Here is a 21702-nt window from a genome sequence, read left to right on the forward strand (position 1 = left end):
CATTTTGTTTTTCTCCCCTTATTCTGGGCCACTAAGTTCTAGGCACTGAACAGGCTTGACTGAATACTTTCCTCTTGTCACAAGCCACACAGTGCTACCAGTCTCTGAATGCCTCTGTGTATAATTTTATTTTCAGAGGATAAATGAAAAATATTTTATAGATTCAATCCCCCAGCAGTGGCAGGTATCACCTGTTGAGCTAGTTCTGTGTTGAGGATTCCTCAGTTCCTTATGCCTTGCAAATTGTATGTATTTTCCAGACTCACTCTGAACCTCTTTGACTTTTACATTCATTCCCTTGTTTCACAAAATAAACGACTTTACAATCTTGTTTCTTTTTGTGGTGTCAACTGCTTTCAGTTTATCAGTAAGGCACAAACCACTGCTGCAGACCCCCCACAAAATGTCTGAAGCATCGAACCACCTTCACCGGCAGGTACAAATGTCCAGAATAAAAATGACAAGGTTTGTCGTCCTCTTCCACAACTGCCTTCAGCTCAGGCCACGTCCCCACTTAGTACCATCCATTGCAGCATCCTGTCGCCCCCTGGTGGTCTGCCTTTGCACCACATCCTTGTCAGTGAGCCATTTGTGAGGAAGGGGCATGTCTCCAGGGCGCAGGATGTCTGGAATCCCAGAGCACCTCCTCCAGAGAAGTTTCTCTTTCACATTTCCACAACGCAGCTGGGGGCATTTGTACGGATGGCATCAGCTATCACCTTGGCTCCCGATTCACCTATTTTGTTTCCCTGTAAGCTGTGGAGGGAAGACAAAGGGTTGACTCTTAATGCAGCATCACTGTCTGGGCACTGCTCACAGTCTGACTGGTAATTGCAATTTTCTCCCATGTCAGAATCACACACAAAAAAGCTCGGGGCAGAGAGAGCAGGGGGGGGGGGGTTGAATGGTTTCCCTGTTGCACATGACTTTGTTAGGTTCCTGAACCAGTTGGAGCTTTTGCTCAATGGGCAACTTAATCAAGTGGTGATTGTTGTGCTTGTGTCCTAAAGGTCTGGACAGTGGAAGCTGCGAGGGTGAGCACTCCTGATTTGTGACAGATTTGGACGGAGTGCTTTCCAACCAATTAATATCTAAAAGCTGGATACAGGGAAGCAGTGGGGCTAGGGAAGACAGCTACTGCATTTTGGTTGCCAAGCCATGGTCAATATTTAGCCAGCCTCAACCCACAGGAAAAGTTTTCAGGTTGGGATTGTCCTCCAGGCCCACGAAACAGCAGCTAGCAATTAACTCCTTTGCTGAATATTCAGGAGCTAATAACTATTACAGCAAAGAAGTAAAATTAACTGCTTGGGTCCATCATACAGCTGTCGGCCTAGGATGCCTGTCCCTCCTTCTAGAATCTGCCCTGGCTCCAACATCCAGCTTTATAAGTCCTTTGGGTTTTTCTTTCAGTAGGAAAAGAGGGCAGGGGCAGGTTGGCTCCTGCGGGAGAAGGGCCAAGGAGTGGTAGCTATAAAAGAAAAGGAACTAGGGCAGGGCACCCTCTCCTCACTCTGCTTCCTGCACATCTCCACCCCGGCTTCTGAAATTAAACCAGACACTGATCCATATGTTTTCAAGCTTCTCTGCCATAATCAAATGGGCTGGAAACTTCTTTTCAAAAAAGTTTAGGATCTGAGGAAGAAGAGTTCTGCTTCCATGGTACATCCATTAATGTATGGAATGCAATGTTCGTGATTAAGTAGCAAGTTCTGCTCCACCCCGGCCACCCATCCCTACCAAATCCTGTGGGGTCTGGATATGAAATGGCTTGGGGACACACTTTCTAGACCAAGAGCATTGAAAAGTAAGTTACTTGATGTAGGTGAGGCTGTGGCTTCCAGTCAGAGCTGTGGCAATGCAGATCGCTCCATCCATGCCCAGGGAGTTCTCTTGGAGGCTGTGGGCAAGAGAACATGGGCATATGGAATCCATACACAGTGTCTGCTCCAGCTTTGCTTCACTTCCCCCAGAAAAGTGTAAAGTAACATTGCCTGGCCATTGAGTATCTACAATAGGTAGGTAAGTTCCAGCCCACAGTCCAGATGAAGCCCACAAAGCCATTTCCTCTGCATCCCCCCCCTCCTCCCAGCATGCAGCCTTTAGGCTTGATTTTTTATTTTTTTAGACAATAACTTCCATTGGTGCAAATTAATTTTTTAAAAAATAAAACACTAATTGATTGTCACGTGGTATTTTGGTGGGGTTTATGGCTGGGTCAAACCTCCCCGTGAGCTCTGATTCCCCCTGTCAAAATGTAGCAGTCAGCCTTGGAAAAATATCTCCTATTGGCTTCAAAGGGAGACCTTTTCTAGCCTAATCGGTTGGGCTATTCATGGAGATCGCGGCTGCCAATGGAAGGGTTCGCCTCCCCTGCCTGTGCGCTGCGACACCTCCACCAACACATTCCTCAGCCCTCACAATTAAACTTGACAAAAGTGCCACTCCTGCCCCAGCCAAGCCTAACTGCTTCTGTGTGGGAAAGAATGAATGAATGTGTTAAGTGCATGAATGCATATGGGTAGATTGGGGGGGGGTCGTGCCCACCCACTTTTGCACTGACCCCCAGAAGGTCAGCCACAAGAGATTGTGGCCCTCAAGCCGAAAAAGGTTCCCCACTCAAAAGCAGTGCTGAAAAGACTAGTTGTCCCCCAAAATACTGTTTTGTATTGCTAGCTTCCCCAAGCATTAGAAAGGTTCAGGAGAGCTTTTCACAGGGTCAGCTGTCTTATGGGGAGAAATGCCTGGAGATCTGTGATGGTTTCACAATGCTGTATCTATTTATAAATGTACTACACGGGCAGCCTGGCACCTACTCAGGTGGTTCTAGCCTTGCATCAGTCACTCCAATAGCAACAACAGACCTTTGCAGCTTTTCAAGGTGATTTTTGCCATCTGGGTGCAAAACCCAGGCTTTGGGGGAGGGGGGTGATTTGCTCTGCCTGGAATTCCACTGCAAAACTCTTATCTTTTAGCCCTAACCCAACAGGATACATGTGGCACACATTTTACTGGTTCAGAATTAGCCACCAACCACACAAGGGCATTAAACAAGCACTTTCAGCCATTATGCGAACCCAAAGGCCATCTCTTGACACTCTTCAATGACAGAATGACCCCATCTGTATCCTGTCCATCGTTTTACTTACTTCAGCCTGCGGAGGGCACCGTTAACTTTCAAGGCATTGGCCATTGCCTTGGCCCTGCCAAACCAATGGCGTTTCCTCTCAAGCTGTCAAAGAAACAAGGAAGATGAATTAAGGCCAGGTATTCAGTTTGATAGGGACGCTGGTGGCGCTGTGGGTTAAACCACTGAGCCTAGGGCTTGCTGATCAGAAGGTCGGCGGTTCGAATCCCTGCGATGGGGTGAGCTCCCGTTGCTCATTCCCAGCTCCTGCCCACCTAGCAGTTCGAAAGCATGTCAAAAGTGCAAGTAGATAAATAGGTACCGCTCCAGTGGGAAGGTAAACAGTGTTTCCATGCGCTGCTCTGGTTCGCCAGAAGCGGCTTAGTCATGCTGGACACATGACCCAGAAGCTGTACCGGCTCCCTCGGCCAGTAATGCGAGATGAGCGCCGCAACCCCAGAGTTGGACACGACTGGAACTAATGGTCAGGGGTCCCTTTACCTTTATTCAGTTTGATGCTGAAATGAAGCCACAATTCCACAAAGCCAAAAGAGTCTTGCTGAATCCAGGTGGGCCATTGGCTGCACCAACTGGCCTAGTTCTGTGATGGCACCATTAATCTTATAATTCCCCCACCCCCTTTGGATGAACATAGGGATTGAGGAGTACTTACTCTAGTGTCGTGAGGCTCTTGTTAAGAACCAGGGCGTCTCCTAGAGCTTTGGCCCCACTCTCGCCTATCAGTGCCACCTGGAGGCTGCAACAAAACAGCACATTTAGAACAAACTCAAGGTGCACCACCAAGTTGTGCCAAGGACACTCAAGCAGTGCTGGAAGGGTCAGCCCTATCATTAGGCAAATGAGGCGACCACTTCAGGCAGCTGATTTCAGCTGTTCTGAAAGGGCAGCAAATAGTTATTCAATTTATTATTGTTGCATTTTTGCAGCCAGGAAAGGGGGCAGGTGCCAATGGGATTGTTTGCCTTAGATGTCAAAGTAACTCTGACCGGCTGGGGTGTTGTGTGCTTCAGGGGCATAGCCAGTGTCATGTCCTCCAGATGTTGTTGGCTCCCATCAGTCTCAGCCAGCAATGACTGGAGTTGTAATCCAACAATAACTGGATGACATCATGTTGGCTCTCCCTGGTGTACCTTGACCAAGTGCTGCTGTCGTTGCTGCTTTTTGCTTCTCTGCCTCAGGCAGCAAAATAGCTTGGGCCAGCCTAATGTGCCGAAAGGCCTCCCCCCCCCACCTTGCCTTGTGTTCCTTTCGCCTGAGATGGCTGGTATAAGTAAATGCTTCTGAGAGTCAGGGAAATAAAGGTGGGCTTCGCTTGGCTTTTAATTTTAGGAAGTTCTGGTGAGGAACAGGCCTTGGATTCATCAGGAGAGCCTTCTGGATCAGGCCAATGGCCCATTTAGTCCAGCATCCTGTTCTCACAGTGGCCAACTAGATGCCTATGGGAAGTCTAAAAGCAGGAACTGAGCACAAGAGGACTTCCTCCCCTGTAACTTGTATATTCACATTTTTGAAGGTGTCCTGCACCGTTCAGCCACCTAAGCAAAAGGCAAGCAGGAAGGCAGGGCTGAGACCCTCAGGATGTTGCTGAATTCCAGCTCCCATCAGCCCCAGCAAGCATGGCCAATGGTCACAAATTATGAAAGTTGTAGTCCAACAATATACAGAGGGCTACAGCTTCCCCATCTCTTACATTCACAGTTTACTTTCTGGATTTTTTAACCAATAACTTGGTTATTGAGCCTTTCCCACATCATTCCTTCCTCTCTGCATGGTCATTCTGGATTCCATGGTGACATCAGCCACTGAATGTGCTGTTCAGGAAGTCCCTTGTGCCCTTGCAGCCCTCCTAGTCAATCCCAACATTCACTAAGGGCATGTGGCCCAAGCAGTCATGCACACAACACTGGGCCAGATATAGCTTAAGAGGCCAGCAGTTGCTGACCCCCTCCACAAGTCTTGCATCTTGATAAATCCCCTAACAGGTATTCCATCCTTGTGTGTAACAGGGAAACTTACTAGAGAGCAGTGAGTGTTGAGTTCACCCTCAGAGCAGAAGCCAGGGCGGCTGTTCCTTCGTCCCCAATTGCATTTTCCTGTAAACTGAAACACAGCAGAGGCAAGGCTTTTGGTTTTTTTAAAAATACTATCCCACATTTTTAACACTAAAAAACCTCCCCTACACTTTGAGCTGAAGCAAGAGTTTAGCAAGAGCTCCATGTTGGGAGTTTTTGATTATTTGCTCAGGGGTGTGTAGGCAGGAGATTAAAAAATATGACAAACTCACCCTACCTGCATTCTGAAGTGGAGTAGTCCTCATTCCATATAAGGTGCAGAAAGCTAAATTTTTGTGGACACCCCCCAGAAAATGCTTACAGAGCTCTACTCCAACGAACCCTTTCTATAATTTCCCCCCGAATCTTGGTTCGTTATGACAGGAACTGACTAATTTATAGTAAATTCCCGAACTGTTTCACAGATCTGTAATTCCCAGAGATCAAGGTTAAAAGCAATAGCAGCTAAACAAGTTTGAAACGAGTTTAGATTTGAAGAATGAATGTAACAAATGTGACACTTCTTAGAAGAATTGATTGTAGAACATTGTATTACCCCTAACAATGTTACTCTGTTCAGTAGTTTTGTCTCCAGTACCGGTAGCTTGAAATGAACACTTATTTATTTCTTTTTACAAGCCGGAGGAATGTTACGTTTATGTGCAAAAAGTTGCGCGTGCACAAACACACACACACACACACACACTCAGAAGCAAGCAGGAGCCTCCCTTTTCCATCGCATGATAAAATTACCTGTGATCCTCGGACTAAATAAAATAAATATTTATATGGGTGAACTGCAATTCTGGTCACCCTACATGGTCTAAAGCGGTACTGGACTGTCCCACCACCTCCAGATTCTCATCCTGCTGCTTAAATAAGCCAAGATGATTTCCAAAAGTGATTTGTTTTCCTTTAACGCAAAAACTGCTCACACTATTGAGGCTGAGCGGGAGGCAAAGTCAGGGACTTACTCCAAGAGAGAGAGACTCTCATTGACCGCAGGGCTGGGCCAGGGCCTTGCTGCTTAGACTGGATGAAATTCCACTGCAGCTAGAAGGAGAGAGGAGAAATGATTAGGACCCAACCACACATTCCTGCATGGTACAGCCCTTCCTAGACTGTACCACTTTCAGCATATATCAGGTAAGCAGGGAGGGGCCAACTTAGAAAACCAGTTTACCTACAAGATCACCTTGCCTAATATACACCCATCTGACCGATTTGATTGTGGACTGGTGCTGTTACAGGTGCCAGCCACATAACACCCATTCTGAAAAATAATGCCAACATCTAGCACCAGTCTCAGATTATAGCAGCCAGTTTCCAAATCTTTGAGACACACTTTGCAAAAGCCTGAACAATCGTGTTTCAACTCTTTGGATACATTTATGGCTCGAGCGATGCAGACTAATCCGCTGGAACTCACTGCAGGGAAGGGAGCGCTTGGTTCTCCTTCAGTGCCAACGCAATGGCCTGGACGCCTTCGTCATGCAGCAGGTTGGCAGCCAAGCTAGGAACAAAAAGACCAGGGAAAATGAGAGTTGAAGCAATGCAGCATTCAGTGCAAGAGCTGGTTGGTTGGTTCCAATTATACATGGAATATCAGGCCTTGCCGCTTTTGGCCTCGACCCCATCAGCCCCCCAAGGCCTTCTGCCTGACCACAACATATACCCAGTCTTGCTTCTAGGGCATGGGGTAGAGAACCTCAGCTTTGAGGTGGCCCCCAGACCTCTCTATCTGGCCCTTGGGACTCTGACCAGGCCACGCCCACAACTGGTCCTACCATGCACCCTCCTTCGGTGTTTTTGCCAGGATGGAATGGTTCCTTGAACTCTCAACCGTGTTTCTAGTTGGATGAAGGTTGGAGAGATATCGGGGGGGAGGGGGGGAGTGATGGGACAAGCTAGCTTACAGTACAAAAAGTCACATTTACTGATTAATATTCTACAGCTTTTTTAATGTGTTTTGTGGGAGGAGGGGTTATTGTTTGTTGTTTGTGTTTTAACTCTTTATTTGTGCTTTCATCTCACGTTTTTAGGGTGTGCAAAATATTTCTCAGAACCCCTGTTTTCCAAAGCCAAATGACTCACTCCAAATTCCTCAGGTTCCTGTTAGCGTCGAAGGGCACTGGCAATCTCTTGAGCTCCGTCTTTGCTTTGGAGTTCTCCCGCAGGGCTACAGGCATATGGGAGAAAAGTCATTATTGCATTTTTCTCAATGCCTTCATTGTTTTTCACACAGGGCTCTTCCCCAAGTAGTAGGAAAATAGGGGGTGGGGGTGGGGACAGACTTTCGTAGGTCTGTTTCCTTGCCAGAGGACTGTATCCTAATCGCATATATGAAAGAGGGAAATATCAGCAGGCACCCAAAACAGCAAAACCTGTTTTGATGAAAACCCAGAGTCTCGGCAACCTTGTGTCAAGCGAGTGTTAGCCCACACAAACTAGTGCACCTGCCTCACCGGCAAAAATAAATCAACCAGATCTTCTGGGGAAGTTTCACAAGAGCTCCGAATCAGGTTTAATTGCACAGGCTGAATTGCTGGCACTGGCAGAGGAAGGGGGGTGCGGTGGGTGCAGTCCACCCTGGGTGTCATTCCTGGGGGGGGGGGTTGACACCAGTGCCCTGCCCCCCTGGGACGCTCACCCCACCCCCGCAGGCAACTCGCCCTGCCCCCGGTGCACAGCATGTGTGCTGCTCCGGGTGCTTGAGCAGCTAGCTCTGCCTCTGTTTGCTGGTATGTGATTCAATCAATCCCACCCCAAAATATTCAGTCTAGGAGTTCTTCTTGTGCTCTTATAGCAGTGCAGCCACCATGATCTCTTTCCCTGACTCTACTCAAAGAACTGTGGCAGGTGATGGGATTTGGAGGCGGCAAAGCATAGGCTAGGACTTACTTGAGGCTGGTGAGGCCTTGGTTAGAGCAGAGGGCTCGAGTGAGCGCAGTCACCCCTGTTCGCTGATTGAATTGCTCTGGAGACTGAAGAGGCAAACACAGAAAAGTGGAAATGGGTGAGGGAGGGATGCACGCTGGATTTCTTCTAATTCTCCTCTTACACGCATCTGGGCCTGGCTTTCAGTTAACCCAAACAAACACCCTCAGATATCTTCCCCTTAGAGGAGGGGATGCCAGAGAACTCCAAATAAAACTTACGTGGGAACAGAATTTGCTGACATTCATTGATTTGTTCCATTGTCTGGAACAAAAGTTCAATCTTGTGAATATGATTGGTATTGGTATTGCTGTTGTGTTCAACAAACAACACGTGACTTACACATTTGCATTGTCTTTCCTTCCTTCCTTCCTTCCTTCCTTCCTTCCTTCCTTCCTTCCTTCCTATTTTTATTTTATTTTACTTAGGCGTTTTAAATACCTTAGTACATCAGTTACAGAATTTCATCATTTATCTTACAGACTTTGACTGTCTTCATTTGTATTGAAAGGAATGGAGCAGCATAAAGCCAACAACGAAGTATCTTGTTGTAATTTATGTATTTTTCTCCCAGCAGCAGTGAAAACAAATGATTGAGAAGTTTGGGCAGAAGATGAACCGCAGCAGCACAGAAACAGCACCGCATGCAGCAAATCAGGGCAGGATGGACAACGGTGCCTTCTTACATCCCTACCTTGTGTTGAGGGAGACGAAAACCTAAAAGTGTGTGGGCTGTACCTGTTGAAAGAAAGGATGCTGGCACAGCCCTCCAAGCACAGTCTTGGAAACAAGCTTCAGGGGCTCATAAAAAAGGCCAATCTCAAAGGAGAGGTTCATAAGCCCCAGGAGGACAAAGGCTGTGGTACATGGGGAAGTTGCAGTTCCCTCGAGGGCTGCAGCATCCTCCCAGGGTCCCTCAGATTTTGTGCACCAGCACAGGCTATCAGGGCAACAGAGACTGAGGAAGGAAAGGGGGGGGAACTCTGCTCTCCAGAAATCACTTTGCTTTAGAGAACCCTCTAGTCATTTTCAAGGAAAAGGGAGAGCAGCAAAATAAACACATGTGGGCAATGGAGGGCAGAAGTCACTTACTCCAGGGTTAAAAGGGTGTGGTTCACCTTCAGTCCTTCTGCCAGGGCTGCAGCACCAGTGTCTCCAGCACAGTTACTGGACAATCTAGGATAGGAACAAGGGAAATGTAATGCATACCACCAGCGTAATTGCCCATTACTTTAACAGCAGGATTAGCAACCATGCCCCAGGACTTTAAAAACTTTAAATACTAGGTGTTAGTGGCGTGTTGGCTAATAGTCACTTTTCACCAAGCAATTTCCCCCAATAGAATGCATTTTTTCCGTGTGGCTTTAAGGCATGCATATTCATTTTGGTAGACGTGTGAATTTTGATGGAAACTCTGTTCCTGTACTGTGCCAGAAAGTGTGGAATTAGGTAGGTTCGCCCTTTAAAATGCAAACTGAATCTGAAGTCTCCCCCACTTCCTACTGCAGAGGCAGGATTGGGGAGTCAACCTCTGCTTTACCATGGGCAGACATCTGATGAGCAGCCTTTGCCTCCCTGTTAACTGGGCACCTCTCTAAAGAGGTGCAGACCCCACTGTGAGGACAATGCCACTGCCCCATGATTCCATGTAAATCTGTGAGTCAATTCTCTCGACTCTTACATCAGCTCCTTGAGGCCCCAGTTAGTCTTCAGTGCTTCTGCTATTTTCTTTGAACCTTGGGGTCCAACCGAGTTCTTCTGGAGGCTGCAAAGGAAATGACATCCTTAATGAGCAGTGAGCAGAGGGAGGTCAGCCCCCAGACCTTTGATGAGCAGCGGCAGCGCTGCCACTTTAAGCGAACAAATATAATCCCTTATTGTCATCGCAAATATCCCTGTGGAACCTGGAGGTGTGGAATCGATAACTCATGTTCTTATGAACTGCTACTTTTGTCATTATAGATGTAGGATTTTAATTGACTGCTTTCATGGAGATTCCCAGGAAAAAGCTGCATTTTTTTTATTATTATTCCTTTCAGACCCGAATGGACCTATGTCTTCCAAGGAGGAGGAGGAAGAAAAGCTTCTGCATGTAAAACTTGCCAAGGACTAATTTTAGCAAAATTATAATTTTGTTCTCTATGCTGGTTCTGTATGATACACTTACTATTACATTTATTGTTATGGCTCTCTTTGTTTTGTTTTGTTTTGTTTGGTATTATTTTACATATTTGTACAAAGCTCTTCCTTTGAATACTGGTCTTTGATTATTATATCCCAGCTCGATCACTGATATCATATTCAGGAACACTGTTAAGCATCACCAGAGTTGGCAAAGCTCATCTGACAGCAACAAGAAACCAAGTCGTTTAGTGTCATCAGCCCAGTCCTATGGAATGCTCTGCAAACAGAGATTAAGGAGGTGCCTTCTGTTTTAACCTTTGAATGCCTGCTGAAAACATTTCTATCCACCAGGTTTGTGCATGCAATAAAGAAGATATTTCTATCTGTTAGTTGATCTCTGGTTCTAACTTTGCATGACTTTATTGCCTATATTATGTTTGTTCTAAACTTCTTTGAGATATAAATATAGGGTGGCACTGTGGGTTAAACCACAGAGCCTAGGGCTTGCCGATCAGAAGGTCAGCGGTTCGAATCCCCATGACGGGGTGAGCTCCCGATGCTTGGTCCCTGCTCCTGCCAACCTAACAGTTCAACGGCAAGTCAAAGTGCAAGTAGATAAATAGGTACCGGTACCACTCTGGCACTGCTCTGGTTCACCAGAAGCGGCTTAGTCATGCTGGCCACTTGACCTGGAAGCTGTATGCCAGCTCCCTTGGCCAATAAAGTGAGATGAGCACCGCAACCCCAGAGTCATCCACGACTGGACCTAATGGTCAGGGGTCCCTTTACCTTTACCTTTATACTGTAGATATAGATATCTATTTAAATAGCAATATATAAATACTTTTATAAATAACTAAATAAGCCAATCACACCATTGCTAATTGCACATTTGGTGTCATACCTGTTCTTCCCAGAAACACACTCAAACAGGCTTTAGAAGGCAGTATGTACATCAGAGAAAAATCAAATGGCATAGTTTTTCTTTGATTGTACTGCAGGTCTGATGGGTTGAATGTTAGGGGAGGAAAAACCTCTACAGACAGAAACCTAGCACATCAGAGAGAAGGCTTTTAACCAAGCCATGTCACTGACACTCCCCTTTTCTACATGCAGGGTTTGTTGCTTCCCAACAGCAGGGAAGCCTTCAACCATGCCAAACTACCCACCCCAATAACCTTCAGCCTGCAGTGTAACAACCCGAGAAAAGTTTTTCTTGCTTGATTAACTGCTAATTGCATAACACAGGTCCTTATCTAGCTCTAGTTGAGATGTCAACCCAAACACAGTATTAGCAGCCAACTGCACAGACTGGAAGAACAGGCACCCAGGAAGGAACAGGTGTGTAAACCATGATGCTGCTTAGCAAAGACCAGAGAGACGCACTGCAGAGTCCTCAGGCTGTGGTTGCTGGTGAGAGCCTCGGCCAGGCATTTGGCACCTTCTTCCTTGATGGCGTTGTTCTGGAGGCTGAAAGAGGAAAATAAACTCCATTGCTTTTCCAGGCGGTGGTTGAGGGACAGGAAGCGACAGATGTTCTGACCTTGCCACTGACAAGGGCTTTGGTAAATTTACGCCATTCTGCAATTCTCACGTCTCTCGCCAACAGTTCACAATGGCCTGGCTTGAGCATTTTGCTATACAGTGGTACCTCAGGTTAAGAACTTAATTCGTTCTGGAGGTCCGTTCTTAACCTGAAACTGTTCTTAACCTGAGGTACCACTTAAGCTAATGGGGCCTCCCACTGCTGCCACGCGATTTCTGTTCTCATCCTGAAGCAAAGTTCTTAACCCAAGGTGCTATTTCTGGGTTAGCAGAGTCTGTAACCTGAAGCGCCTATAACCTGAAGCATCTGTAACCCAAGGTACCACTGTAGTTTAGTGTGGCTCTCCAGATGCTGCAGGACTAAAACTCTCATCCTCCCTCCTCCTCCTCCTCCTCCTCCTCCTCCTCCTCCTCCTCCTCCTCCTCTCTGTTCATTGGCCATGCTGATGGGGGCTGATGGGTCTCGAAAACATCTGGAGGGTGCCAGGCTTAGTCTGCATGAGCTAAACATAATCTTAGTAAGGAGTCTGAAAGCTTTCACTTCTGCTTTGAGTTGGCAGTGCGCCATGTTGTCGAGTGCTGAAAATCTCGGGGTTTCCCTAATCATTCAGAGACCTTTCTTTCTGTGCGTGTGGATGAGGCCCATCTGGCATGCTTCATGATTGGCACAGCCCACTCAAGTTCGGTATTAGAGGGAGCCTTTGTACAGGCTAAGAAGCAGCAAACTACCAGACAGTGGCATCGTGCTATATTTATTGCCATGCACGTTTGCCTTCCCCTATCGGTTAGAGACCGAGAAAAGCAAGCACTTACTTGAGAGAAAGCAAGTATTGGTTGATTTTCAGCGAGTCGGCAAGGGCCTTCGCTCCTTTGGGTCCTATGGAATTACTCCGAAGACTGGATCCGAAAAAAAAGTAAAGAAAGGAGGGAAGACCAGGGTTACTTAGTGATGGAGGAAGGGGGTGCGGGGAGTGTGACCCGCCCCGGGTGTCATCACTGGGGAGGGGGTGACAAAATGGTTTTAAATAATAATAATAATTGGGCTCACAAAACTTTTGAGGAGTGACATGGTGGTTTAGGAACCTGCAGGTTCTACCTGAAACGGCAGTGTGGGACTTGCGTCTGCCTACTGCCTCTCACTCAGCTGCCCTATAGCTGAGGGGGAGGCGGCAGAGAGGCTCCAAGCACCAGAGAGACTCACCCCGCCCCATAGGTGTGGCTCTCCCTGCCCCCGGCTGCAGGACACGCCCCCGCACCAGGCACCCGAGCGGCTAGCTACGCTGCTGGGGTTACCTATAGATTGTTCACCAAGACCTCCTTTATACAGTGTCCCTTTCATCACGTTATTCACGATGACAGTATCAGGGCAGTCATACATGATTCCCCCTTGGGCACAGGCAACAGGTCTCTCTGTGCACATCTCTTGTCCCTGGGCTGTCATCTGCTGTGCGTGGGGTAAGAACATGAAAAGCCTTGCGAGATCAGGCCAATGGCCCACCTAGTCCAGCATCCTGTTCTCACAGTGGCTGCCTGCATCTGTGGGAAGCCTACAAACAGGACCCAAGCACAAGAGCCCTCTCCCCTTCTGTGGCTTCCAGCCACTGGTATTCAGAAGCTTTGCTGCCTCTGACTGTGGAAACAGAGCATAGCCACTGTGGCTAGTAGCTGTTGAGAGTCTTCCCCTCCATGAATTTGTCTAATCCCCCTTTCAAGCCATTCAAGTTGGTGGCCACCAGCCTTTCCAGTGGCAGTGAGTTCCACAGTTCCATCAGGGGCAGGTTCATCCCACTGGCTGCTGGCTGCTGATCCCTATCGCAGTGCATGGCAAACGCCTAGCCCTTTAAAGCAGAACTTCTGAAATACTTACTCCAGCGCCATCAGGCTCCTGTTGACCATCAAGGACCGGGCAAGAGCTTTAGCACCTTTGTCACCAATCTTGTTTTCCACCAAGCTGTCCAGGGATGTAAAAAATAATAATAAATGGTTAAATGCATTTTCTAAGTAATATAACCCACTCCTTACTTACTGGACCTGTAACTCTTTTGGAAGTTGCATTAGCAGTAATTTAATAGTGCTCTCCTCTACATCTGGTGTGGCCTGATAGTTATTGCAAAACCATATAGACTCTGAAGAAGAAAAGGTTAAAGAATGCATGATCAAATGGGCAAAAGTTTTTTTGTTATAATGCACCTGAGACCCTCTGCATGCAAAGCAAATATTCTGCCACTGATCTATGGCCTTCCTCACTTTCGAGGGCACCTATACATCTCTCTGGGGATCTGATGAGAGCAGCAGGTTTGCTCCTTGTAGAAGTGCTTAAGCAGCTTTCCTCCACTGTGCTCTACTTTTATATTTGCAATTAATTCGAATGCAGCAAGATGCCACAAGATTCTGGTGATCTCTCCTACCACAGGAAGCAAAACCCTTGCAAGCACTACCCTTGGGGACCTCTCACTGCCTTGCAATGGGGAGTGTGCACAGCATTTCCTTTGCAACTGCAGCTCCTTTTATTCCTAATCAGACTGCGAACTCCTCCAGATGAGCTGTTTATTTATCCTGATTTGCTAGCACAAAGCTCACACAGAGGTCAGACTTTGTCAAGTCTTTACTGAGTATTCATCCTGATTTGTTTGCAGGTGTTTTCACACCTGCCCATTGATCATTCATCCATCGCACACTTTTCATCGCACACTAATCTTTCTCAAGCACAAAAAGTCAGTTTTGTTTTGTTTGTGTGTTTTTTAGTGGATTTGTGGGGGCAGAGTGATTTAATACACTTTACTTTTGCAAACCTCAATTTCCCAGTAAGCACTTGGATCCCCCCCGCCCAACAAGAAACTGACGGCTTGGAGGTACCCTGCTAGATCTGGTTCCCAAGCAAGTGAAAATCACACACAAGGACACAATACTAGTATATAGCAACCACAACAGTGCAGAAGGGCACATGATTGTAAAGACCATATACCCTCTGCAATGCAGGAATCACAACAACAACAAAATCAATGACAGATAACCATTCAACTTCTGTTTAAGAACCTTCCATGAAGGATAGTCCACCACCATGTATTTTGAGGTGATGAGTGTCTTGTTCACATGTGGATTGGTAATTATAATGGTAGCTTATGAATGTTTGGTAAACCCTTACGGGGAATAATTTTATTTATTTATTTATTTATTTGCAATTATCAACTGAGGAAGATTTTCTGAAGCAGGGCTTTATCCAAAAGCCTGCTGTCAGCTCCTTAGAGCTTTCTCCCATACAATAAAAATATCTTTTGCTACTATTTTTGAAAGCTTTGCTGAAATGCATACTTTGCAAATGTAATAATATTTTGTCTTTCTGTTGTAACTGCTTATCAATATATGCTTGCTCATGGGCGTAGCCAGGATTTTTGTTGGAGGGGGCAGAACCTCAGATTCGTATTGATTTTTATTGATTATGGGGGGGGCAGCTCTCCCCCCCACACCCCTTGGCTATGCCCATATGCTTGCTACAGTCGTGTGCCCTTCAGCCTTTTTTGTGGTTGTTCCCAAGCAAATCAAGCATGAATGTAATGGCCAACCTAGGCAGAGGCAACCACAGTTGTCCCACAACAAGCCATAAGTCTGTACACATTGTGCAGAAAATAAGTACTGCACACTTAGCTATTCTGCATCACCTGATTTTCTGAATCTGGCAGTCCTTTCCACTCAGCACGCTGCCCAGCAGGTCCATAGCACTGTCTTTAAACTGGTTGTAGTCTAGCCTGGGCCAAATTATGGCCGGGGGTGGTGGTGGAGAGGGGCAGGAGGAGAGAGAACAAAGCATATTCTTAGTACATACAACCAGAGGAGAGAGAAAAGGTGGATGAGTCATGTGAGTGTGGCTGAGAAACAGGCCATTTCTAGGGATGTAAGGGGGAATAGTTTTCCATTCTGCCCTGTATTCCTCACCAGCAGCACTGTTTCCGTTCCACTGCAATTTGTGTTCCTCCCAAAGCCAATGTTATTTGTTGCACTGTCTGCTATGGCTAATTTATGCAAATAGCTACCGGTAATTAATTAACTGTGTAAATTACATTGTCATTACACTATTCCACCCAGTTCATTTCATCGCGAAGAAAACACAATGGGAATGGGAAAGGGAGGAAGCCCGTAATCCATCAAGTAATCTTTGCATCCTGAAAGCAGCAACAACTGTGAATACCAATCACATTCTCTGGATCCACTTCCCATTCTGGACAAATAAGCAAACATCTGCAACTTCCACTCCTGTTTCCATGTCCTCCTCTCCCCTTTTAAATTCATTCTTTTATTTATATCTTATACATTTATTTACATTTTGTACATTTTTTGACAAAGTAATAATCATAAATAAATAAGAATAAAAATGCGCACCCCACCACCGAAACCATTCCTTTGTAACTATCCAACCTCCCAAAATTTCAACACCTCTTGCAATGGTTTGACCCCTTTCCATTTTAATAGTACAAATTCTACCAACACCCTCCACATCTCCTCAGAATCATTTCTCTTGCATATTCCCCGTCTTACCTTAATGGCACATGTTAATTTATCATTAATAGCAATATCCCACACTTCTTTATACCATTCTTCCATTTTATATTCTACTTGCCCCTTCCACTTCCTAGCTATAATACTTCGTGCAGCTGTCAATAAATTTGTGAGCAAGTCCTTCATAGCCAATTAACCTTCCACCTCATCATAAATTGATAATAGCGCTACCTCTGGACTTTTGGTCGGCTTTAACCCAGTGATTTCTGTTATCTTTCCATTTCCATCTGAATTCTCTCACATTCCTAGTCAACCTGTTTTTTTGAGCTGCTATCCTGATTTGTTTGCTATGGCCCTTCCCCTCCATAACCGTTATTCAGAGAAGCGTACTGCCACTGAACTTCATCCTTCGACCAGCATGGCTATCAGCTGCAGTCCAGCAACATCTACGTAGATGACCTCAGGTTCTCCCCACCTCCACCCTCTCCTCCCTGTCCTGGTGAGTCCTGGCTCCCATCAAGCACCAAATATGACTTACCTGAGATTACTGCAGTAGAGGAGCTGAGAGAGAAGGCTCTGGAAAGCATGGTAGGTGAGGCAGTTGGAGAGGTTTGCCTCTTCCACACAAACCTCCGAGGTCTGCAGGAGATAAGCCAAGGCAGAGCAGTTGACCGGCGTCAACATCCCAGCTAGGGCCTCGCTCTTCATTGCCTCCTCAAGGCTCGCGACAACTTCCATGTGCTGAATCTCATGTAAACACCGCATGAGGTTGACGGACCCACAGGAGATGGCTTGGTCTGCTCCCAGGAGGTTCTGCAGGAGGCCAACCACGTGACTCCGGTAACCATGGTGCTCGTCCCTCGACAAGAACCAATCGGACAGTACTTTGTTCACCTGTGGGGCAAGGAGGCCTGAGAGGAAGCGCACAAAGACGTCCAGGTGCCCGTCCTCAGACTGCAGAGATCTTTGGAGGGCATTTTTAAAGTGGTTGAGGAAGCCAAACTTTGGCCAGGACATGCCACTCTCCACAAAGAGGTCAAAAAGAGCCCGCTTTGCGGCAGTGTAATAATAGGTGGCTGCCAGGAATTCTTGAAACGTTAAGTGGGGGAAGTAGTAAATGGTAGAAAATGGAGTCTCTTCCTTAAGCAAGAGCCTATTGCACAAGCTAACTTGGAGAGAAGAGAGGTCTACACCATAGGCTTTCATGTCCTGCTCATGGAACATGTATTTCCTCTTGATTAGGCTGTAAAAAGCCAAGCGGCCTAGGCAGTTCATCATTTTCTTGCCATTGTTCAGCAGCTGGTCTATTTTGAGGGCCTCCTTCTGTTTACCTGGCCAGTCGCTACACAGCACCATTTTAAAGTAACAGGAATAGATTTCCGACAAAGTTTTAGGAGCAGTCAATGCTTCTGGAGATTGATCAGCGCTCCTTAGAAAGTAACCCATGGAGGACCCGCAGATCTGGCAGAAAGCTGGCACTGTGCACAGTATGTACAAGGACCTGCTGGCCTTGAGATGCCGCAACACGCCATTGGATAAGCCCTGGTTCCCAGGAAACATGTGATCTAAGTGGTCTTTGATCTCTGCATCTCCAAAACCCTGCACTTCAGTCATCCGGTCCACTAGACCGCCCGGGATCTGCGTGGTTGCCGTCGGCCGCGAAGTGATCCAGACAGAAACCTCTTGCAACAGATTGCCTCGGATGATGTTGGTGATCAAGTTATCCACCTGGACCTCCTTTCGGAGGTCTGTGCAAACGACGGCATTGGAGAAATCCAGCAGAGTTTTAAACTCATCCAGACCATCCAGGATGAGGAGAGTCTTGGCCGTGTCGACGGAGAGAAAGCTCGGCTCAGCTAACTGGGGGGTTGCCAGCCGGATCAGCTTCTCTGCAGAGAGTTTGTCGTAAGCATTCAGTTCCCGGAAGGTGAGAGGCAAGACAAACGTAAAATCCTTGCCAATCTCTCCTTTTGCCCAGGTGTGGACAAACAGCTTGACCAAAGTGCTCTTGCCAATGCCGGCAACTCCAATGGTCACCGAAATTCGCGGGGGGATGGTGAATTTGGACAAAGGCAGGAAGAGTTTCTCCAAGGGGATCTTCTTAGAGACGTTCCTCGCTCCTTTGATCGTTTCAATCTGTACAAAATCATGTTGCTTCTGCTGGAGATCGGTCAGCCCTTCCACCAGGAGGAGATCAGTCAGTCTCTCCAAGGAGGCCCCTCCTGTGCTTGTGCCGCACCAGCTCTGCAGAGTCTCCATATGTTTTTGCACCATCAGCTCTGCGGAGGAAGAAGTCGGAAGAGGAATTAGAACGGGTAGCAAACACCTTAAATCATTTATATATTTAATGTGTTCACATCCTACCTTTCCCCCACCCCACCCAAGGAGCCCAAGGTTCCCCTCCTCATTTAATCTCCACAACAACCCTGTGAGGTAGGTTAGGCTGAGTGGGGATCTGAGCAGCTCGCTAACCACTATACCACAATGGGCAGGCTACACCACTAGCACCACAACTGTGCAGAAACTCATCAGAATCCCCAAAGGACAAATCAGTGGTTTCAGCACAGGCTTGGGGGGGCGGGAATGCAGATTTTTGTTACAGATTTGTTGACATAATTAGGGGGACCAAATTTCAAAGGAGGAACCTGAATCCATGTCATTGTTCACACAGGCATGGATCCCCGGGATGTTGGAGGTAGAAAAATCAAGTCTTTCTCTATCATTGAGTTGGTGAGCGAAACCCTCCTCAAAAATAATGAGCAGGAGGAGGGGAAATAAATTCCCCCAAATTTGGGGGAAAGAGGTTTCTGCCTACCTTACTACCGACTGCCCACTTACCATCCATCGGGGGTTTGCTCTGACCATCACCTGGAGCACCTGAACGAGCACCTGCACATGGGGGATGCAGGTCAGAGATTCCACTTCACCCTGCTCTGTCCATGCTGCATGGGGAGATTCCCTGGGCTAGCCTTTCTCCATGGTTCTGATGGAGAAGAAAGGGAGGCCATAGTTTGCAAGTGATGGATAGAGAGAAAGAAAGCAGAAGTGGACTGGGTAACTTCAGACAATGGTTTGATATTGCAATTGGATCACGGAAGTATCACAAGTGGATCGTTGCAACTGGGTTTTCCCCACTTATCAGATTTCCCTCAGAAAGGCTAAATCTGTATTAAGTGGGGGGATTTGGCAATAGTAGTTAGGTGGATGGAGTCTGCTCTGAGTAGCATTAGCATTGGGTACAACCCAAAGACTTGTCAAGGAACAGGGAAGATGCAATGATAACTGCTGTTGGTTTTTGTTTGCTTAGTGTTCCCAGTTTGTTTGTTTTTAATTTTATTTTTTTTAAAAAATCTGATATTATCTCCTCCCCCCCTTTTTTTAACTGTCTTAAATTTCAGATGGAGGGAAAGGCAGGGTTAAAAAGAAAATCATTTTAAATAAATACAGCATAATAATACAGCTTCAGCTCATAATGGCATTTTACAAGTTGCATAGCTGAGTCATTCAGATGCACATAGCTTAAATAATATATATGCTTTCCTAACCTGCAGGGAGTCTGCTATGGATGCACAGGGCTGGCATCCCTCCCAGCTTATGACTCAGGAACTTATCACACTTGACTCGGCTGAATTATCTGCTACGGACGCTGCCCCACTGCTTACAAATAATTCCTTCAAGTGTTCGTGTGATTGGCCTGTGAAATGAGAATAGATTATGCAGTTCAAGGCATCACCTAACTAAATAATCAGACACCCTTAACACTTTCTTATAAATACCACTGGCTTGGAAACGCAACTGAACTTTCCTGCAAAGTAGTTTGAAGTTGCGGGTTTTGCTGGCATGTGATTAACTTGCCTTGTTACACCCCCTGCGCCCTATTTGCATTAAGGCTGCCCCCTTTGGAGAAGGTCCCATCTAAGTCCAGCAGTTCACATTATCAGCCCCACCCTGCATCCATTATTCACCCCCTGCACAGATCCATCAACCCAGGGGCAGGCTTTGGTAATCTTTCGTAATATGGCGCCCTGTGCAAGGCCAAAATTTGGTGACCCCAAACGGATCTTCTTAATTATGGATCTCCTCGATTTTGCGCCCCCTCAGCTCACCGCTCTGTGCGAGGGCAGCACCAGCACTGCCCTAAATTTGGCGCTGCATCAACCACTTTGGGAAAACCCGGGTACAGTATAAATAGACAGCTATGGGGAAAGAGGTGCAGGAGGAGGGATGGAAGAAAAGGTCAGTGTAAAAAACAAAACAAAAAACAAAGCAAGAAACATGTAAATGAAAAAATGCAACAATACATAAGTGCATTCTTAGGTCTGCTGTTTATAGAACAAGTTTCAACATTTATAACCCCTGCATGAGAAGCTGGAGGCTGCATCTCTTAAGTGCAACTTTCAGGGAAATGTAAGAATGAACCCCAACCAAGTACCTGAGAAGGATTTTTCTTTCTTTTCCCCTTAATAAATTGGCAAGAACCCACCCCAACGCTATGAAAATTAATCACACCATTCCCCCCCCCCTTACCTTCTCCACAAATGCAGCAGGAATGGGAAACATTAGGGAGCCATGGAAGGGTGGAAGGGACGTCGGTGGAATAGAATTATGGAATGGTGTGATGTTTTCCTTTCCCCCACTTCCTTTTCTTTCAATTTCTTCCTTTTTATTCTTCAGTTCTGTATTTTGTACTCTTATAAATTCATAAATATATATTTTTAATGCCTCCGTTTCTTGCAGACTCCCTGGGGTTTTCTGTTAAGACAGATGTCACATTTTGAGCCTGCCGGCAAAGGCCGCTCCAACCTGTTTCAAAGTTACCTTGTCAGAACCAGGATACTTCCTGGGTAACTTGGATGCACTTGTCTGGATGGCCTGAATCGAAAGAGAACGTGTTGTTTCCAGTAAGACCTTCTATCTATTAGGATTCCTTCCAAACATCTTGCAGTTTGCATAAGACAAAAGATGAATTTTAGCCTCTTTTGAACGCCCTTGGTTCAAGGAAAGTAGAATTAAAAAGAAGACTGAGCCACACAGATAACTACGGATTTCCTTGTCTCTGTATTGCTGTTGCTGCTGCCGTTTCAGTTGAGTTGCTTTCTTTCCGTCTCATTCTTTTTTAAATAAATTTTAAAAAATGCTACTCACCTCTTCCTGTGCTGTGGGTCTCATTTGATCTTCCTTCCTGTTCATTTCAAAAGCTGCAAGACAACCCAGTGCAGAAGGGTGACCACTACAGGGAAAAAAAACGTAGCCCACACTTGCCAGGAACTAGCAAAGTTATGAGTGTCTGGCGTTGTGTTACCAGGCACAGAGAAAACAATCTCCCATGCTTGCTCAACGGGGCATTTTGGTACCTAAAGGGGGAAATCCAGACCGCCCCCACCTTATGATTAATTCACATGG

At 46.4% G+C, this 21702-nt stretch overlaps 1 protein-coding gene across 1 annotated transcript; it reads right to left on the reverse strand.

Annotated features, from left to right (window-relative positions):
- Window positions 1–74: 74 nt before the first annotated feature.
- NLRC3 (NLR family CARD domain containing 3) lies at window positions 75–19920 on the reverse strand. The gene is given in 21 exon segments (XM_033167028.1): window positions 75–756; window positions 1817–1900; window positions 3150–3201; window positions 3204–3232; window positions 3801–3884; window positions 5165–5270; window positions 6174–6252; window position 6543; window positions 6629–6712; window positions 7294–7377; window positions 8101–8158; window positions 8161–8183; window positions 9229–9312; window positions 9818–9901; window positions 11647–11730; window positions 12619–12702; window positions 13673–13756; window positions 15465–15551; window positions 16838–18578; window positions 19138–19282; window positions 19845–19920. Coding segments are annotated over 20 exon segments (3030 nt in total). The 5' UTR covers window positions 19145–19282; window positions 19845–19920; the 3' UTR covers window positions 75–665.
- Window positions 19921–21702: the final 1782 nt, after the last annotated feature.

The sequence above is a fragment of the Lacerta agilis genome, chromosome 13, assembly GCF_009819535.1.
Source record: "Lacerta agilis isolate rLacAgi1 chromosome 13, rLacAgi1.pri, whole genome shotgun sequence".
Classification (NCBI taxonomy): domain Eukaryota; kingdom Metazoa; phylum Chordata; class Lepidosauria; order Squamata; family Lacertidae; genus Lacerta; species Lacerta agilis.